The 20,293-nt window shown below is 44.8% G+C and overlaps 1 protein-coding gene across 4 annotated transcripts in view; it reads left to right on the top strand.

Moving 5' to 3' along the window:
• ASB7 (ankyrin repeat and SOCS box containing 7) overlaps positions 1 to 20,293 on the top strand; it is a 78,298-nt gene that overhangs the window by 16,892 nt on the left and 41,113 nt on the right. For 2 of the 4 annotated variants that reach the window (XM_073618365.1, XM_073618364.1), the window contains exons 2-4: positions 4,116 to 4,160; positions 10,287 to 10,388; positions 15,882 to 16,140. In XM_073618365.1, coding sequence (XP_073474466.1) covers positions 15,930 to 16,140 — 211 coding nt within the window. In that variant the 5' untranslated portion in view covers positions 4,116 to 4,160; positions 10,287 to 10,388; positions 15,882 to 15,929. Of the gene's footprint in view, positions 1 to 4,115; positions 4,161 to 10,286; positions 10,389 to 10,514; positions 10,617 to 15,881; positions 16,141 to 20,293 lie in introns of all 4 variants that reach the window. The other 2 variants (XM_073618366.1, XM_073618367.1) reach the window with 2 other exon arrangements.

Genomic DNA, 20,293 nt, shown 5'->3' with positions numbered 1-20,293 from the left:
CCCTTGTCTCTAGATTTGATTGATTGACAGCAGCAGGAGCCAAAGGCAAACACAGTGTGGCTCGGCCCTTGCGGGATTTGATTGACAGGAGCAAAGGGCAAACTGTTTGGCCTGGCCCTGCTCCCTTGTCACTAGATTTGATTGAGAGAAGCAGGAGCCAATGGCAAACACAGTGCGGCTCGGCCTTGCCTCCGGCACCCTCATCACTAGATTTGATTGACAGCAGAAGCCGATTGCAAACACAGTTCAGCTTGGCCCTGCCTCCTCATCATGGGATTTGTTTGACAGCAATGGGAGCCAATGGCAAACAGTGTTGTCCGGCCCCACCCCCCACACCTTCGTCACTAGATTTGATTGACAGCAATGGGAGCCAATTGCAAGCACAGTGGGGCTCGGCCCCGCACCCCACTCCCTCGTCACTAGATTTTATTGACAGCAGGAGCCAACTGTAAACATAGTGCAGCTCGGCCCCGGCACCCCGACCCCTCGTCATGGGATTTGAGTGACAGCAGCACGAGCCAATGGCTGCTCTTACTGAGCCCACTGAGGAGGGAGAGAGAGCAGTGCTGCTGCTCTTGGGCACAGTGCTGGACTGAGATCGGGCGTCCGGTAAGTATATAAAGGGGGGGGGGGGCAGGGGGGAGCTGCACCTAAAAGGGGGGTAATGCTTTAAAGTGGTTGTAAATAAGGATGAGCTCCGGCGTGTTCGCACACTCCACATGCCGAGCCCGCCAGAAAGTCGGCACGTCGCTGCGCTAATCACAGGCAGTGAGACATTTCCCGATCTCTGCAGCTGCACATCGGGAAAATGTCTCACTGCCTGTGATTAGCGCAGCGCCGTGCCGACTTCCTGGCGGGCTCGGCATGTGGAGTGTGCGAACACGCCGGAGCTCATCCTTAGTGCATTTTATGCATTAAGATAAAAAGCCTTCTGTGTGCAGCCGACCCCCCTTATACTTACCTGAGCCCCATCTCAATCAAGCGATGTTGCACGAGAGACTCGACTGTCCGGGATTCTCCCTCCTCATTGGCTGAGACAGCAGCGAAGCGCCATTGGCTCCCGCTGCTGTCAAAGTCAGTGAACCAATGAGGAGAAAGAGGGGGAATGGACACACGGAGCTGCGGCTCGGCTTGGGTGCCCCAATAGCAAACTGCCTGCTGTGGGGGCACTCAACGGGAGCAGCGAAGAGGGACCCGAGAAGAGGAGGATGGGGGCTGCTCTGTGCAAATCCACTGCAACAGAGCATTTAGGTCTGACATGTTTGTTATTTTGTAAACATAAAACCACAAGACTTCAGTATCGCTTTAAAGTGATTGTATACTAAAGCTTCCTTTTTTTTTTTCTTTTTTTTAAATAACAAACATATTATACTTCCCTCCACTGTGCATTTTGTTTTGCACAGAGTGGCCCAGATACTCCCCTTCTGGGGTCCCCCGCCGGCGCTGTAGCTCCTCCCCGCATTGTATAACCCCCTAGGAGAAGCGATCTCCCGGGGGGGTTACCTTGCGGGTGCGCTCCCGAGTCCAGCATTTGCATCCATAGACGCAGAATGTAGGCCTCGGCCCCGCCCCCCCGCGTCAATGGATTTGATTGACAGCAGCGGGAGCCAATGGCTGCGCTGCAATCAATCTATCCAATCTAGAGCCGAAACAACGGGCAGAGAGGTTGAGCGCGTCTAGCGGCGTGGGAATTACGGGGTTCAGGTGAGTAAAACGGGGGGGCTGGGGGGCCGGTCAGTGACAGAAGTTTTATCACTTTAATGCATAGGATGCATTGAGGTGAAAAAACACAAGGGTTTACAACCCCTTTAAGGCAACAAAAAAAAAAAATAGCTTTAGAGTCTGTTCACACAGGGGCGACTTGTCAGGCGACCTAGCCGCCTGACAAGTCGCCTCCCATTCTGTACAATGGAACCGTTCTAATAGGAGCGACGCAAATCGCTCCGACTTAGAAAAAGGTTCCTGTACTACTTTGGGGGCGACTTGCATAGACTTCTATACAGAAGTCGTTTTGCAAGTCGCCGCGGAAGTCGTTTGCAGGTCGCCTCGCTGAGGCGACCTGCAAGTCGTGCCGCCCCTATGTGAACCGGGGCTTAGCCTTTTACAACCACTTTAACTGATGTGTCACTTAATAATAGAGTTAAAGTCATATTATTAACCAATTGTTTACTGGGTACTTATACCCTATTCCTGCCCAGGCCAATTTTCAGCTTTCAGCCCTGTCACACTTTGAATGACAATTGTGCAGTCATGCGACACTGTACTCGTATGAAATTTTTATCATTTTTTTTTTTGGACAAATAGAGCTTTCTTTTGGTGGTATTTTATCCACTGGGGTTTTTTATTTTTCAGTTTTGCTAAACAAATGAAAAAAGACTGCAAATTTTGAAAAAAAAAATGTTTTCTTAGTTTCTGTTATAAAATTTTGCAAATAAGTCATGTTTCTCCTTGTACGCTGATGAGGCGGCACTGATGGGCAGCATTCATGGGCACTGATGGGGCTGCACTGATAATCAGGGCACTATCTATGCCCTGTGTGCATGTCCCCTGTCAGGATTGCCAGTTACTGCTGATAACTGGCTTAGTTTCTGTTATAAAATTTTGCAAATAAGTAATTTTTCTTCTTCACTGATATGCACTGATAGGCGGCACTGATGATCAGTACCCTAATTATCAGTGTGAACGATGTCCGGACAGACACAGCAAGGGAGGAAAGGAATGCCGACCACCGACAAGTCTGTTTACATGTGATCAGCTGTGATTGGACACAGCTAAACACGTGGTAAAGTCCCGCTATGATTGGCCCTTTACCACGATCTGTGATTGGCTGTGTCCAAAGAACACATTGATCACAGGGCGTGCGAGAGGCGTGGTTCCGGGAGGATGTCCATGGACGCCCGCCCGGAACAACAGAGCCACGCTGTAGCCGTCTTTCGGCTATATCGCGGTAAGGAAGTGGTTAAGTTATATTTTATATTCCTTAAATAAAAAAAGATGGCATACTTTTATGTGTATTGGTATTGCACAGAATGGTCCCTTACCTCCCCTTCTAGAGTCCCCCACCAGCTCCCTGCTCCTTCTGTCAAGTGTCCCCTCGGCAAGCCATGTGTTAAGGGGGCACTGGGAGGGTGCGCCCCCAAGCTGGGTTGTGTGTGTATATAGACACACACAGCACTGCTCGGCCACACCCCCTGTTACCTTCTCACAGGATTTGACTGACTGCAGCAGGAGCCAATGTACTTTTTTTGTTATATATAGTTTTTTATATAGTGGCAAAGGGATAAGAACAAGTGTCAGTGTCTGTGCCCCTGTTAGGGAGATTCACCCTTTTTTATTTGTCATCTTTATTGTTATCACTGAGGCCGGGTTCACACTGTAACCCGCTGCGGATCGCACAGGAGCGCTGTGTGTCCCTGTTCCCCGTTTCAGGGACGAATCAGGAGCCAAAGACGCATAGCGTTTCTGTGCAGTGCGCTCCGCAGCCGCAACAGAGATATGTGAACCGGCCCCGTAGGCAGCCAGTCACATTCTCCTGCTATGCAAATTGGATGCAGGGAAACCCTAATTCACATAGGTGTGAACCCGGCCTAAAAGTGAAGGTAGAAAAAAAAAAATACCAAATTTTGGGTTGTCCCCAGAACAGTAATAGAGGGGAAATCTTCCAATGAGGACACTAGTTCAGAAATCCCCTCACTTTTGAGGGATTTCCTCTCACTTCCTGTTTTAGCCACGGGACAGGAAGTGAAGGCAAATCTCCCCAATGGGACACAGCTGGCAAATATAAACCTGACATGGGTTCTAACCCTCCCTTACTCTATCCAAATTTGGAAAAAAAAAAATGTTTTGCCTTTTAGCTCTACATTTTTAATTTGTCAAATTTAAATGATCTGCTTCACGGCAACTGATTCTGACTGTACTGGAAGAGAACACTGGAGGATGGAAGTTTTGCATATGTATTTTTTGGGGCAATATAGGCAGTTTTTTTTTTTTTTTTTTTTCTTTTTTTTATAAATATCACTTTTACAGTTTTTGCTCAGAGTTGATCATGCTGATTTTGTGGGATTTTTGTGTGGCCGTTATTTCACATTGTATTTCTCTTTTGCATTATGTAATAGGTCTGCCATTCTTGAACTTGTAGAAGTGAAAGGAAAAGACCAGAGGTAAGACATTCATTTTTAACTTGTGGTAAAAAAAAAATAAAATAAAAAAACATTTTGCAAGTCAAAATGATGCCTTGCAGTGGAGCTGGAACTGCACTGCAAGGGTTAACTGCTTGTTTATGTCTAGGAAACAGTCAGATTTTCAGGCGAACCTGATCGGACCCTCCGTTCAGCCCTATGGACCGGCGGGTGTAAACGGACTTTTACACCCGCCTACCTCCAAACCGATCTGCTCCATTAATCCTTTTGCTGCCGGGTCCGTACGTCGTACGCTGCAGCCACCGGGATTGTGTGTGAAACTGTCAGTAGAGATGGGAGATGAAATCCCACGTGCCCGATCCCGCCAGGAAGCCGACACTGCACACCGCTAATCGCAGGCAGTGAGATATTTCCCCATCTGTGCAGCTGCGGACCAGGAAATATCTTACTGCCTCTGATTAGCGCTGTACAGTGTCGGCTTCCTGGCGGGATCGGGCATGTGTGGCCCATCTCTACTGACAGGCAGACTGCCGCCTGCTTGCTCACACACACCCCAGGTACCAGTGCCAGCCCCCCGTGCACGCACCCCGCCATGCTTTTCAAGCTCCGCTTGCCCATTTGGGGGCCCGGGAGTGACATGTCAGGTGCCAGCGGCGGGGGGCATGAAGAGCGGACACATGCTCTCCTCACCTTCTTGCTGTGACATGGAAAGGGACATCCGTGACGTCACTTCAGGGTCAGCAACTAGGTGTCCCCGGCTAGCTATCCTGGGAAGTAATGTTTTGCAATGCGATCTGCTTTGCAAAACCAGTGGAATCCAAAGGAGACATGCAGCATTTTTTAGATCCATAAAGAGAACCTGTCACTAAAAAGTATCATAAGTACCTGAAATAAATAAATAAATAAATAAATCACATAGGGGACAAAAAAAATGTGATTAAAAAAAAAAAAAAAAAAAAAAGTTGGGTAAAATGTTTTTTTAAGTTGCACCCAAGCACATTAAATCCCTCCCCCCCCAATTACGCACGTAAATGCACACGTCAGAGTGAGAGCAATAATTCTAGCACAAGACCACCTCCGTAACCTGATATAGAAAATTTAGGGTACTGAAGTTTATCGCTATTGCACGGGCGCACACAAATTTGAGGTTTGGCATTGTGTTGGGTAACTACCCAGTTTCCCCGAAAATAAGACCTAGCGTGATTGTCGGTGATGGCTGCAATATAAGCCCTACCCCCCAAATAAGCCCTAGTTAAAGTCCTTGTAGGTCTTATTTTCACGGCAGGGCTTATTTTTGGGGAAACAGGTTAGGGCTTATTTGGGGGGTAGGGCTTATATTGCAGCCATCACCGACAATCACGCTAGGTCTTATTTTCGGGGAAACAGGGTATTTACTTGCTGCAACCTCATCCTTTATATTTTACCGCATTTCTCTGCAGATCACATGCGATGTCTGTGTGATGCAAATTCAGCCGTACAAACTGGCTGAAATCGCACCACAGTGCATTTGCACCGAAATGACGCAGGACCCTTCTTTTGGTCCGCACTGGAATCGGATCGCGATTTCACAGTTCGCACTGCAATTTGGGAACCGATCTGGGGGTGTCACTAACTTTACTTTGACATCTGCAGCTGTTCCCAGATCTCAATGTGAACCACCAGCGATTCAGGTGCGTTGTGGGAACCCACACAATCGCAGGGTTTCCCCCGCATCGCACAAGTGTGAACCTGGACTTAGTGCCCGGTTCACACTAGTGCGATGCGAGAACCTTGCGAATCCAGTGCGGGTTCCCGCATTGCACCTGAATCACTGGCGGTTCACACTGAGCTCTGTGAACCGCTGTGGGGTGTCAATATAAAGCAAACGACACCCCCAGATTGGTCAGCAGATCGCAGTGCGAACTGTGAAATGGCGTAGGAATCGGATCGCATAAGTGTGAACACCCATGCGATCCGATTCCAGTGCGAACCAAAAAAAAAAAGGGTCCTGCACCATTTTGGTTGCTAATGTGATTTCAGCCATACAGTTTGTATGGCTGAAATCGCATCGCACAGACATCGCATGTGATCTGAACAGCAATGCGGTGCGAATCACATGTGATGTCTATCATCGCACCAGTGTGAACCGGGCCTCAATCTCCTTCCTTGTCACCCCTCCAACAGCAGAAAGTGATTTACTTTAGTGATTTAGTGTTCAGCCCTTTCTTATCAGGGTTTACATTCCATTCTGTTGTGTCTCCTTCATCTGAGGAGTGTAGCAGGCCAGCTTTTGTGTTCCCCCAATACAGCTGACTTATCAGCATACTGTTCTTCACATGCAAAATCTGCACCTCTTCCCAGAAATAATGTCCTGCTGACCACAGACAGGCACATTTCCATCTACTGTTCAGAAGCAGCCACCACACCATAGATGTGGTGGCTGCATTAGTTTTTTTTTTTTTCTTAGGAATTTGTCAGTAAGTGATATTTTTCACCTCAATTTAACCACTTGCCGACAGTATACTGTATCTGCATCTCCTGTGCACTGCCGGGTGTGGGGCGCGCAGTGCTGAAAAGTCATGAAGGGTGGTAAATCCTTCTGGAGGTCAAGTTAACCAGATGCTGACCGGCCCACATACATTTACTGCGTCTGGACGGCCACTCTGGGGAGAATCGTGTACCCGTATATACTTGTGCACTTCCATGTCTGGGGCGCGCAAGCGTAACGCCGGCGACACGCTCCCGCTGTGATTGGACACAGCAGGTCCAGGAAAGACCCTGCGTCCCCTGGGACCCGTCGATCGCTCCCAAAGGAGACAGAACAGTGGTCTGCCGATGTAAACAAGGCAGATCGCCGTTCTGTGACAGGAGAAGACAGAAATCTTGTGTTTCTGCTAGGGCTGGGAGATTTTCTGAAAAAAAACTCGATTCACAATTCGAATCGAGTTTATTTTATTTTTTTTTTTTTTTCACCGCGCCAGTCCTGAGGAGATGCGGGCAGGAGTTTTTAGGCGAGGCCGCGGCTTCGGCCTAGTCTGCGGCATCCGGCCTCACGGACTAGGCCAAAGCCGCCGCCTCGCCTAAAAACTCCTGCCCGCATCTCCTCAGGTGAAAAAAAAAAAATCTAAAAAAATCGATTTGCTTAAATTTTGAATCAATTTGACCTCTCAACTCGATTCAAGATTTAAATCGTTTTTTTCCTTAGCCCTAGTTTCTGCTAAGCAGGAACAGGGATCTCTGTCTTCCCACAGTAGAAGCACCTCCCCCTCAGTAATCACTCCATAGGAACACATTTAACCCTTTGATCGCCCCTGATGTTAACCCCTTCCCTGACAGTGTCATTAGTACAGTGACAGCGCATATTTTTAGCACTGATGACTGTATTGGTGTCACTTAGTGTCCAGTTTGTCTGCTGCAATATCGCAGTCAGATTTATACCTACTAAATGATTAATTTTATGCTATGTTGAGATTGCGTAAACTGTTGGCGCTCTATAAATCCTGTTTATTGATAATAATTGTATGATTTCTCTGTAAATGTATTCCATTATTTTTATTATTTTTGAACTTTTCTGGATGGGTCAACAGCTTTTTTTAATTTTTTTTATTTAACGTGAGAATTGTTATTTATTTGTATTTTATTATTATTACATTTTAAGGCTTTTTACTATAAGTCACTGATCGCTGCCATTACTAGTAAAAAAATAAAATAAAATAAAGATTCCATAAATCTATCCCATAATTTGTATAACTTTTGCACAAACCAATCAATATACGCTTATTGGGATTTTTTGTTACCAAAAATATGTAGCAGAATACATATTGGCCTAAATTAATGAAGAAATTAGATTTTTTTAAAATTTATTTTATTGGATTTGTTTAAGGGCCCTTTCACACTGGGGTGGTTTGCAGGAGCTATTGCGCTAATAATAGCGCCTGCAAACCGACCCGAAACAGCCGCTGCTGACTCTCCAGTGTGAAAGCCCCGAGGGAGCGGTGTGTATACCGCTACTTTACCACTCGTGCCCATTGAAATCAATGGGACAGCGCGGCTATACCGCCGGCAAAGCGCCTCTGCAGAGGCGCTTTGCGGTGGTTTTTAACCCTTTCTCGGCCACTAGCGGGGGGGGTAACCCCCCCCTCTAGCGGCCAAATACCGACGGTAAAGCGCCGCTTACAAAGCGGCGTTTTACCACCAACGCCGCCCCAGTGTGAAAGGGCCCTTATAGCAGAAAGTAAAAAAATATATATATATATTTTTTTTCAAAATTGTCGGTCTCTTTTTTTTTGTTTATAGCGCAAAAAATAAAAACCGCAGAGGTGATCAAATACCACCACAAGAAAGCTCTATTTGTGGGAAAAAAAAGGACATAAATTTTATCTGGGTACAACGTCGCAAGACTACACAATTGTCAGTTAAAGTAACACAGTATCGCAAAAAATGGCCTGGTCAGGAAGGGGGGGGGTAAATGTTTCGCAGGTCAAGTGATTAAACAAGGCTTTGGGTGGTACGCCCATGTACATAAGGATGCAAAGAACATGTACATGGAACTCTAAAAAGGACATCCATTTTTTTTGGATACAGCGTCGCACGACTGCGCAATTGTCAGTTAAAGTAACGCAGTGCCGTATTGCAAAAAATGGCCTGGTCATGAAGGGGAATAAATCTTCCGGAGCTGAAGTGGTTAACAGGCCAAGCCATCCAGACAAAGTAGCAGTTAGAGGTTTGGGACAAACCATTTACCACTGACAGGGGTGCTTAGAATGGTCAGCGTTTTATGTAAAACCTTTTTCCCGAATGAAAAAAAAAAAAACTGTTACTGTAACTCCTTATAAAGTGTTTGCTGTAGTTTGGCTTTAATTCGTTAGTCAAGTCCATCTACGTTTTTTAGTCCATCTGCATGGTTAATTTTTTTGTTTTTTTGTTCAGCTAGCGGGGCTGAATGAAAAAAACTGAACCTAATCCCCCATCCACACATTTGAGATGGACGAGCGAATCCTCCTTGTTAGTCTACTGGATTCTGACAGCCAGGAGACTCCTACCCCCCTCTGTCAGAATACAAAGATCAGCGCTGCAGCCCTATTGACTGCAGTGCTGATCAAGCAAATTTTTTCTGATAGGGTGGTTAAACAGAATTGGATCGGTAGATCGACTTGATTTTAAATGCAGTGGCCACTCATGGTTTGAAATTTGACTAGTCGGTGCTGAACAGGCAAAATTTCAATTGTCCCCTCTCCCCCCCTATTCTGTGGCTCGACCGGGCTCTCCTGTCCCACTGGGAGGCCCGAGCGGAGAGCCGGTTGGCCCGGAGGCCCAAACAAAACCGGAATCATTTTCGATCGGGTCTCGGATCTAGTAACCCGGATGCGATGTCATGACATCACTTCTGGTTTACAGAAGACTTAAAGGCGCCAAATTTTTCAAAATGACAGCATTCAAAACAGCCAAACTTAGCGTTTTAAATACTTGTAGACCTCGGATCCCTCCATAAAGAGTCACTGTCTATTACTGTCACAAGGGATGTTTACATTCCTTCTGACAGCAATAAAAGTGATCAGAAAAAAACAAATGTAAGGGACAGTGTAAAAAATAAAAATAAATTTAAAGTGCCCCATCCCTCTGTGTTTGTGCGCATACGTAAGTCACGCCCGCAAATGTAAACGGTGTTCAAACCACACATGTGAGGTATCGCCGCGATCGGTAGAGTGAGAGCAATAATTCTAGCCCTAGACCTCCTCTGTAACTCTAAACTGGTAACCTGTAGAAATTTTTAAAGCGTCTCCTATGGAGATTTTTAAGTACCGTTGTTTGTCGCCATTCCACGAGTGTGCGCAATTTTAAATCGTGACATGTTATGTATTTATTTACTCGGCGTAATATCTTCTTTCACATTATACAAAACAACGGGCTTACTTTACTGTTTAGTTTTTTTTTTTTTTTGTTTTTTTTTAAATTCATAAAAGAGTATTTCTTCTAAAAAAATTGCATTTGAAAGACCACTGCGCAAATACAGTGTGACATAAAATATTGCAACGACTGCCATTTTATTCTCTAGGGTCTCTGCTTAAAAAAAAATATATATATAGCGGCCTTTATGAAGGTAGCCTTATACTGGCTGGCAGTGTGTTATTCGAAAATGTAATTTGTCATGTATTTCTTTCTTACAAGGTGAAGATTTTTCTTTCCTGTTGCAATGAAGTGTGCCAGCGAATCAAGCCATATGAGAAGCAATCACAGCATCTCAAAGTCGGTGTGACAAAGTCGTGAGAGGTATTTACTTATGTTTTTGTGAATTACAGCAAGTCTGTTCCCTTTTTTTCCCCTTTCTCCCTATAGTATGGAGCACCTATTCACTTAAACATAATCTCTTTTATTATTTTGTTTTACTCCATCAAGCATCATATCAAAAGCAAGCAAGTTCACAGGTAAAGCTTTTGTTATGGATATTTCTGGTTGAGACACTGAAAACGAAACTAAGCACACAATTGCAGAGAACAGGTAAAAACAGAAAGAGAGCGGGCAGCGGATTCTGTCAAATCATCCGTTCTAAAGTTTATTTGTAACATCTTATTTTATACAGAAGCTAATAAAGTGGGTGATGTGAGATGTTATGAAAGCAGCAAATAGAATAATTTCACATTTCATATGTCAGCAGCTCTCTGGAAAAGTTGCAGAATCAAAACCTTGAGAAGAGAAGGGGAGAGTCTCTTGTGCTTAAATGAACAATACAGTAAAGCTCTATTCACACTTGTGTGATTTGTCATGCGACTTTTGGACATCAAAGTTGCAGGACAAGTCGCACCCCATTCTTTTTCAGTGGCACCCGTTCAAATTGGTACGACTTAAAGTGGTTGTAAATTCGCAAATCGTGGAATCCCCTCTGTTACAGAAAGATATGCTATGCAGTGTCTGTGTTTTTTAAAAGTTATGCAACATAATAACTTATTTCAGAGTACCGCGTTGCGTTCACGTGACCTCCCGCCGCTCTCCTTCCCTGATCTGAGGACCACGGTGGGAGGGGCTGAGATTCCCCAATGACGTCAGCCGGGAGGAGAGTGGTGGGAGGTCACATAAGCGCACAGCTGCGCTCTGAAATAAGGTATTTTGCCGTATAATTTTTAAAACCCAGATACTGCGCAGTATAATTTTCTGTAACGGAGGGGCCTCCAGGATTTGGGATTCCTGATTATACAGCCATAGCGGCGGAGAGGAGATGGCTGACACACAGACTCCTGAGCTGACAGAGAGGGAGGGAGAGACTGCGGGATGACAGAGGCACGTTAACTGACCACGGTATCGTGAATCAGCAGCCATGACTACCGTGGTCTGCACACTAAAGGGGACACAGGAACTGGCAGGATCAACCAGGTATTTTACAGCATAGAGAGGGACAAATAACACGGCACAAGCACTATGCTGTATATCCTGCTGTAAAGGAACAGAATCTTTTTTTTTTTTTTTTTTTTTTTTTAGGGTTACAACCACTTTAACGTCACAGCGACTTTGAAAAGTGGCCTGCACTACTTTGGCGTGACTTTTGATGCGACTTTGATCCATAGAATGTATAGTCGGATCTTAATCGAACCAATGGTTGCATCAAAGTCGCACTGGAAAATCGGGCAACTTTGGAGACATGCTAATGTGAATGGAGCCTAAAAGTCTTTGTCACGTTTAACATGTCAGGAAAATCACATTAGACAGAGTCATAAGTTTTAATGTGTGCGCATTAGCAGTATATAAAGGCAGTGGGAATAAAGTACACAAAACGTGTCCATTCGTTACATATTATAACACATTTATCCTCCCTTGAATGATACTGCCTGTGAACTGGGGTCTAAAGCTGGCCGTAGTCTAATTGAAATTCGGCCGGTTCAGCAGGAACAGGCTTAATTTCGATCCGTACATAGGCAGCCTGGTAGTAGTGAAATCAATTCATCGATAGCCTGTCAGATTTTTTGTGCGATCACCGCCAGCTTCTATACCTGTCGGCAGTGTTGTGTTCATTGAACATAATCATTGTGTTCTGATGGCTGGGAAACCTCCTGCTGTCAGAACACAATAGCACAACAGGAGGGATTGCTTAAGATGTATGGCTTGTTTAAACAGGAAGTAAACCCTGATGGGTTTTACTTCCTCTTTTGTTTCCTGCAAAGTAAATGCATAATGGGCTAGTAGAGCTGCACGATTCTGGCCAAAATGAGAATGACAATTTTTTTGCTTTAGAATAAAAAAAGATCACGATTCTAAAATCTTTCACATTATACAAAAACAATTTGGGTTAACTTTACTAGTTAGTTTTTGGGGGTTTTTTTAATTCATTAAAGTAATTTTTTCAAAAAAAAATTGAATTTGAAATACCACTGAGCAAATACAGTGTGACATAAAATATTGCAACAACCACCATTTTATTCTCTAGGGTCTCTACTAAGAAAATATATATATATATATATATATATAATGTTTGGGGGTTCTAAGTAATTTTCTAGCAAAAAAAAAAATGATTTTAACTTGAAATCAACAAATGTCAGAAAAAGGTTTAGCCCTAAGCCCCGGTTCACACAGGGGCGACTTGTCAGCCGCCTGATAAGTCGCGTCCCGTTCTGTACTACGGAACCGTTCTAATAGGAGCGACTCAAGTTGCTCCAACTTAGAAAAAGGTTCCTGTACTACTTTTGGGGCGACTTCAGGCGACTTGCATTGACTTCTATACAGAAGTCGTTTTGCAAGTCGCCGCTGAAGTCGTGTGCAGGTCGCCTCTGTGAGTCGGCCTGCAAGTCGTGTTGCCCCTGTGTGAACCGGCGGTAAGTCTATTCCATTGACAAATTGTTACAATGTTTATACTTAAGTTGAACTGCTAAAGAATATTGTGATTCTTCCAGTTTTTCTCCTCTTCCTTTCTTTTGACCTGCTGTGGCTTCAGAAGAGCAGAGAGAATTCTTTGCATAGCAAGAATCGTGAAACACTTTTTTCAAGATCGAAACGGGAAAAAATCGTGATAACGATTCTTGACGATTAATCGTGCAGCTCTGTGGGCTAGTATGCATCGCATACTAGCCCATTACATGCCACTCACCTGCAAACGAAGCCCGCCCTGTCCCCAATGTCTCCGCTGGTGGCTGCGTCCATCTTCACCCGTCTTCCTTCTGGGGCTGTGGACTCCGGCTCTGTGACTGGTCGGAGTCGCGTGACGTCACTCCCGCGAGCCGACGGTCACGGCACGCTGCTGAAGAAACGACACGCGAGTGCCGGCCACTGCCCGCTGGCACCTGTTGATCGGCAAAGAGGATGACAGGACAGAACCTTAACCGGGCCTTTCTTCAGTGTGCATGTGCATATGGCAAATATCTCCTAAATTGTGCAGGATTACGAGATATTTCCAGTACCTACAGGCAGACCTTATTATAGGCTTACCTGTAGGGAAAAGTGCTATGTAAGGGTTTACAACCACTTTAAGGCCCCTTTCACACGGGACGGATCCGTGTTGATCCGCCCCGTGTTTATCCGCTGCTCAGCGGGGATCGCTCCGTTTTCCCCAGCTGAGCAGGCAGATGACAGGGCGGGATCCGCACACTGTGCAGGGACCGCCCTGTCAGATCTCCGCTCTTCCCTATGGGGGATCGGAGGAACACGGACCGTCTGTCCGTGTTCATCCGATCCGCTCTGCAGACGGATAGAAAAATAGGATTTTCTTCCGTCCGCAGAATCGGACGAGAGCGGAGCCGGACAACATCGGGTGTTAGCGGATGTACATCCGCTGACACCCGCTATCCCATAGGGATGCATGTATGTCCGTATTTCATCTGAAAACGGATGGATGAAATACGGACATACTGTCCGCATGTGTGAAAGGGGCCTAAGTATTTAGAGAGCCAATGAAGTGTTTTTTTGTTTTTTTACTTCATAGGGGTTATAAGGCTTCATTCACAAGGGCATATATTGATTTGCACACCTGTGCTAAGGGGCTGTCTTTACCTGCGCTGGATGCAGACAGTCTGTTCAAATCAATGACAGGAGGCTGGCTGCACAGACCAGTACAGATCTCCAGGCACACCCTGGAGTGTACATTTATGCGGGTCCAACGCACAGGTCAGAATGCAATGTGTCTGCGTCCGTATCTGTGCATGGGACCCGCGCGGATGTACTCTCTGGGATGTGAGTGGAGATCCGTGCAGCTGGCTGCTTGCCATTAATTTTAACAGGCTATCTGCACGGAGCACAGGTGCATCCTGCACGGGTGAAGAAGGCCCCTTTGCTCAGGTGTACAGATTGGTAAATGAGGCCTAAAAAAAAATAAAAGATAAATAGGGTAAAGAGTAGAGAGTTATGCAATGCATCTGCTCAGTCATTGTATGGAGTCTAGGAAGTTTGATGCGTCTGTATAAATTAGTATTGGGAAGTCGTGTTCTTAGGCCGTGTTTATTACAGAACACGGTGCTGGAAACCCACGTTCTGTGTTTCCCGCACCGCCAGTGGCATCTCCAGCTTTCATATTTATATTTTAACTTTTTTTTTTTTAACAAGAAATATTTAAAATTTTTTAATTGGGGGGGGGCACATGGTGGGGCACAGCATAATGTTGGGGGGGTCATGGCCCCCTCTGGCCCCCCCCTAGTGACACCATTGCGCACCGCTTTCAATATGCACTGTAGTTGTGATCTGCAGCGGGTGGAGAGGATCTTCACCCTGTAAAACAAAATGTAAGAGTGCTAATACTGTAGCTGCTGACTTTTTTAAAAAAAACGCACCCACCTGTCCCAGGATCCAGTAATTTCACCCAACCTGGCTCTTTGCCAGGTCTAGGCACTGGCATCTCAACTGTAGGCAGTCGACTGTGACTCCTTGTGGCTTCACAGCTGGCAGCCCACTGCGCATGCTCGAGCCACCCTTCGCTCCGTGAATGGTCCCACTGTCTCCTGGGACCTGCGTCTTGTCTCAAGAGGCTGCGGAGGAATTAGGGGGGGGGTGAACTCCTGGTCGGATTGCAGCTGCGATCCAACCGGAAGTGGGAGAGGGTACCTGTCAAAATAAGGTACCCCCAAAAAAAAGACATTCTAAATATGGAAGGGGGGGGCGAACTTTCCCATAGTACAGAATACTGTGCGATCCGGTTGCAGTGCGTTTCCAAAAGTAGTGCATGTACTGCTTTTGGTGCAGTGCAATTGGAGCCTATTCAAAAAGAATGGGCTCCAATTGCACTGCACTGAACTGCATGTGAATTGCACAGGAACACGCAGCATGTTCCTATGCGATTCCTAGTGTGAACCGGCCCTTATAATGCGTTACTTGAATCAGAAAAGGGCTGGCGACTCGGATGCTCTTGAATAAAAGTCCTTTATTAGGTTACATGGGTACAGGCTACGCTGACGCGTTTCGGCTAAGAAGCCTTCATCAAAGCGTATAATGAGCTAGGTGCAATAGATATTCTCGTGCGTTAACAAAGTCAGTCCAGGCCAACCATGATCTTCATAATTCATCAGCTGGCTTCTTTAAAACAGGGTTAAATCTTTCATATGCATGTTATAATTGATTTTGGACACCTACTGTTTCATGGAGGGAGGGGGTTGGTTAAATTCCACAGTGTAGGGATAAAGTCATCAGCAACATTCAACAAGAAAGCTTTATAAAAATCACTGTTGATATTGGTGACATCAGGTGATCGTGAACTCTTAAATACCAATAATTCTGGGAATCTAAACAGCTTTTTTTTAAAAATTCACTTTTTTTTTTCTTTTGACGTTGACATCCGTATGTTTCTAATAACAGGCGACTTGCGGCCCCATGACTCTATAGTTAAGAAGAGCAGAGGGGAGGATGTTACATCACCACTGCCGGAGGAATCCTGAGCTACAGGAGGAGCTGCGGATACAGGCAGCTGTGGCTGCGGGAGACGTCCACACCGTGCGCACTATGCTGGAACAGGGCTACTCGCCCAATGGTCGGGATGCCAATGGATGGACTCTGCTTCACTTCTCAGCAGCACGTGGAAAAGAAAGATGCGTGAGAGTATTCCTAGAGCATGGAGGTAAGATACAAATACAAACAAATACTGCACAAGAGGTAAAGTGCAGACACTAAAATCTAAGCGGCAGCAAGCGCGTGTTTCGGATACCATACACAACAGAATCTAATTGTAAAAATCTCGTTGCGCTACTTGTGCATATCAACATAAACATCAATACAACGCATCAATGTGAAATTTATAACTCCATGTGCAAAGACACTAAACAAAAATTAAATGTGTATATATAGACAGTCCATGCACTAGTGAATAAGTCTGTGTCTTTAAATGACGCCATTTGTGACAAAACGTATAGGGCGGGACCGGAAGTCGTGATGTCACCATGCATGCTCGAACACGAGGAGAATTCTGGGTATTGTTTTTTGCGGAATACTGATTTCACGGTTTTCATTTTTAAGTACTTTTAACCTTTTTAACCACATAGCGACCGGCGCACGCCGATGTACGTCGGCAGAATGGCATGGACAGGCAAATAGGCGAGCTCCGTGCGTCCAACCGCAGGTCCCGCCGACTCGATGTCCACGGGGATACCCGTGATCATCTCACGGAGAGGAAGAACAGGGAGATGCTAATGTAAACAAGCATCTCCCCGTTCTGCCTAGTGACACTGTCACTGATCATAGCTCCCTGTGATCGGAACTATGATCAGTGATGTGTCACACACAGCCCCCCCCCCCCCCCACAGTTAGAAACACTCCCTAGGACGCACTTAACCCTTCCCTAGCCCCCTAGTGGTTAACTCCTTCACTGCCAGTGTAATTTTTACAGTAATCAGTGCACTTTTATTGCAGTGATCGCTGTAAAAATGACAATGGTCCCAAAAATTTGTCCGATGTGTCCGCCATAATGTCGCAGTCATGCTAAAAATCGCAGATCGCCGCCATTACTAATAAAAAAAAAATATTTTTAGAAATGCCATAAATCTAACCCCTATTTTGTAGACGCTATAACTTTTGCGCAAACCAATCAATAAACGCTTATTACAATTTTTTTTACCAAAAATATGTAGAAGAATACATATCGGCCTAAACTGAGGAAAACAATGTTTTTTTATATATTTTTTTGGGGATATTTATTATAGCAAAAAGTAAAAAATAATGCGTTTTTTTTCAAAATTGTCGCTCTATTTTTGTTTATAGCGCAAAAAATAAAAAGCGCAGAGGTGATCAAATCCCACCAAAGAAAGCTCTATTTATGGGGAAAAAAGGACATCAATTTTGTTTGGGAGCAACGTCGCACGACCACACTATTGCCAGTTAAAGCGACGCAGTGCCGAATCGCAAAAAGTGCTCTGGTCTTTGGCCAGCGAAATGGTCCGGGGCTGAAGTGGTTAATAAACGCCGTATAAGGGATTTTACACTATGTGAGCTTTGTATTTTACACATGAAAAAAAAACACCCATTGCATGCCCCAAAATTAAATATGCACGCTTCCTAGAGAACGTGTGACTCTCAAAGAATGAGAGGTCAGCACACGATTGTATGTATCTGCCCAACTGTCAGCAGTCAGCCGTGTATTTAAATCTGTCACCTCACCAGCTATTATGCACCATTCAAGGCCAGTACTCCTAGTAAGTCTAAAAAACAAAACTCCTTTATACAGCATTTATTAAAAAGGTTAAAAGCACTTACAAATGTATATGCTGGAATCAGCATCCAGCAAACAACAATACCCAGAGTTCTCCCCTCGATCGCACATGCGTGGTGACGTTTTGGTCCCGCCCTGCACGTTTCGTCGCAAATTACATCATTTAAAGACACAAAACACTCACTGGTGCATGGACTGTCTATATGTAGATAGATAGATAGATAGATATATATATATATATATATATATATATATATATATATAATATAATCTCACAAAAGTGAGTAGACCCCTCACATTTTTGTAAATATTTTTTCTATCTTTTCATGTGACAACACTGAAGAAATGACACTTGTCTACAATGTAAAGTAGTGAGTGTACAGCTTGTATAACAGTGTAAATTTGCTGTCCCCTCAAAATAACTCAACACACAGCCATTAATGTCTAAACCGCTGGCAACAAAAGTGAGTACACCCCTAAGTGAAAATGTCCAAATTGGGCTCAAAGTGTCAATATTTTGTGTGGCCACCATTATTTTCCAGCACTGCCTTAACCCTCTTGGGCATGGAGATCACCAGAGCTTCACAGGTTGGCACTGGAGTCCTCTTCCCCTCCTCCATGACGACATCACAGAGCTGGTGGATGTTGGAGACCTTGCGCTCCTCCACCTTCCGTTTGAAGATGCCCCACAGATGCTCTTTGTTTTTTCTCTTAACCGCCTATCAACCGCCTCACTTAGGAGTATGGCGGCAAACTGGCTCTTCTGCACTGGATCACGTACTAGTTACGTGATCCAGCAATTCCGGGTAGGGGCTGAGCACGTGCGCAGCCCACGCTCTGACTACAATTAATCACAGCACAAGCTGATCAGCGGGTCCCAACCAATGGATGACAGCCGGCACTTGCTGATCGGCGAAGAGGATGACAGGACAGGGTTCTGTGAGTGTAGAAAATACAGAACTGTCTTTTTGTTTTCCTGCAAAGCACATCTCTTAGTAAAAGCAGCACACAGTGAATGCACCAAGGACTGTTAGTCAGACATTTAACCCTTTGATTATTATTTGAGTATTAGTGTGACTGGTTCCCACAAAGCGTCAGTTAGTGTCAGACTCTCCGCCACAATATCGCAGTTCCGCTATAAGTCGCTGAAAAAAAACCCCATAAATATATCCCATAGTTTGCAGACGCTATAACTTTTGCGTAAACCAATCAATATACACTTATTGTAATTTTTTTTTTTTACCAAAAAGGTAGCAGAATACATATTGGCCTAAATTTATAAAGACTTTTTTTTTTGTTTTTTAGTGGATATGTTTTGAAGCAGAAAGTTAAATTTTTTAAATTTTTTTTCAAGGCAGTCTTTTTTTTTTTGTTTATAGTGCAAAAAAAAAAAAATGCAGAGGTGATTTAATATCACCAAAAGAAAGCTCTATTTGTGGGAAATAAACAACATAAATTTTATCTGGGTACGACCGCGCAATTGTCAGTTAAAATAATGCAGTGCCGTATCACAAAAAAAGGCCTGGTCATGAAGGGGGGGTAAACCTCCCGGAGGTCAAGTGGTAAAAGGGACATTAAACATGGAGATCAGCTTTGAGGACCAGTTCACACCACATGCAGTCCAGTGCGTTTTTTTTTCTGCATCAAAAACGCATGGAAAGTAGGTTATATGGTTTCCAATGCCATAGTTCACATCAGTGCGATCAGTTCCAGGGCTGTCCAGTTCCAGAAAAAAAAAGTAGAACATTTTTTCTGCACTGGACTGTACTGGAATGCAGTAAAATGCATCAAAAACGCACTGAACCTAGTATAGTGAAAAATGAAGAAAAAAGCACCTGAAATGCATCTGGAAAAACATCAAAAATGCACCGTAACGCACCAAAAACACACATGCAGAGACGCATCCGGAACTAATTTAGAGTGCGTTTTTTTGTGGTGTGAACCAGCCCTGAGGCCCCTTTCAAACTGAGCCGGTTTTCAGGCGTTTTAGCGCTAGAAATGGCGCCAGAAAGCGCCTGAAAACTGCCTCCCATTCTGTGCAATGAGTGCTTTCACACTCGGGCGGTCCGCTTGCGGGACGTTAGGAAAAGTCCTGCAAGCAGCATCTTTGAGGCGCCTGCCCATTGAAATGAATGGGCAGCCCCTCCAAAGCACCTTAAAAGTGTTTTAAAAGCGCCGCAAAGCAGGACTTTTATCCCTTTTTTTTTTTTTTTTTTTTTTTTGAGGTCACGTTACCACGTGACTTTAAAAAAATCCGCCCCGCTGGGACCCGAGAATCACCGCAAGAACGACCGGCTCTTTAGTGCTGTTTTAGCGGCTCTTCAGTAAGGGTGGGGTCTAATATTCTTCTACTTGATTATATATTTTTTGCAGCCCTCTACTGGTCAGCGTTTGTCCATAGTGGTGCATGACTCTGTAGTTCCACTAGATGGCGGTGGATTCCATACGTTTTTTGTTCAGCAGTGTGGAGAAGTGACTTGCTGGGTGTCCAACTTTTACTGCATATGACTTCCCCTTCCAGATAGCGTGGCTAGTTTTCATTATAAGGCTTTAAAAAGATGCCCTTCAT

This window comes from Aquarana catesbeiana, linkage group LG03 (assembly GCF_042186555.1).
Source record: "Aquarana catesbeiana isolate 2022-GZ linkage group LG03, ASM4218655v1, whole genome shotgun sequence".
NCBI classification, from domain to species: Eukaryota; Metazoa; Chordata; class Amphibia; order Anura; family Ranidae; genus Aquarana; species Aquarana catesbeiana.
The sequence above is the reverse complement of the archived record's forward strand: the minus strand, read 5'-3'. Positions and strand labels throughout refer to the sequence as shown.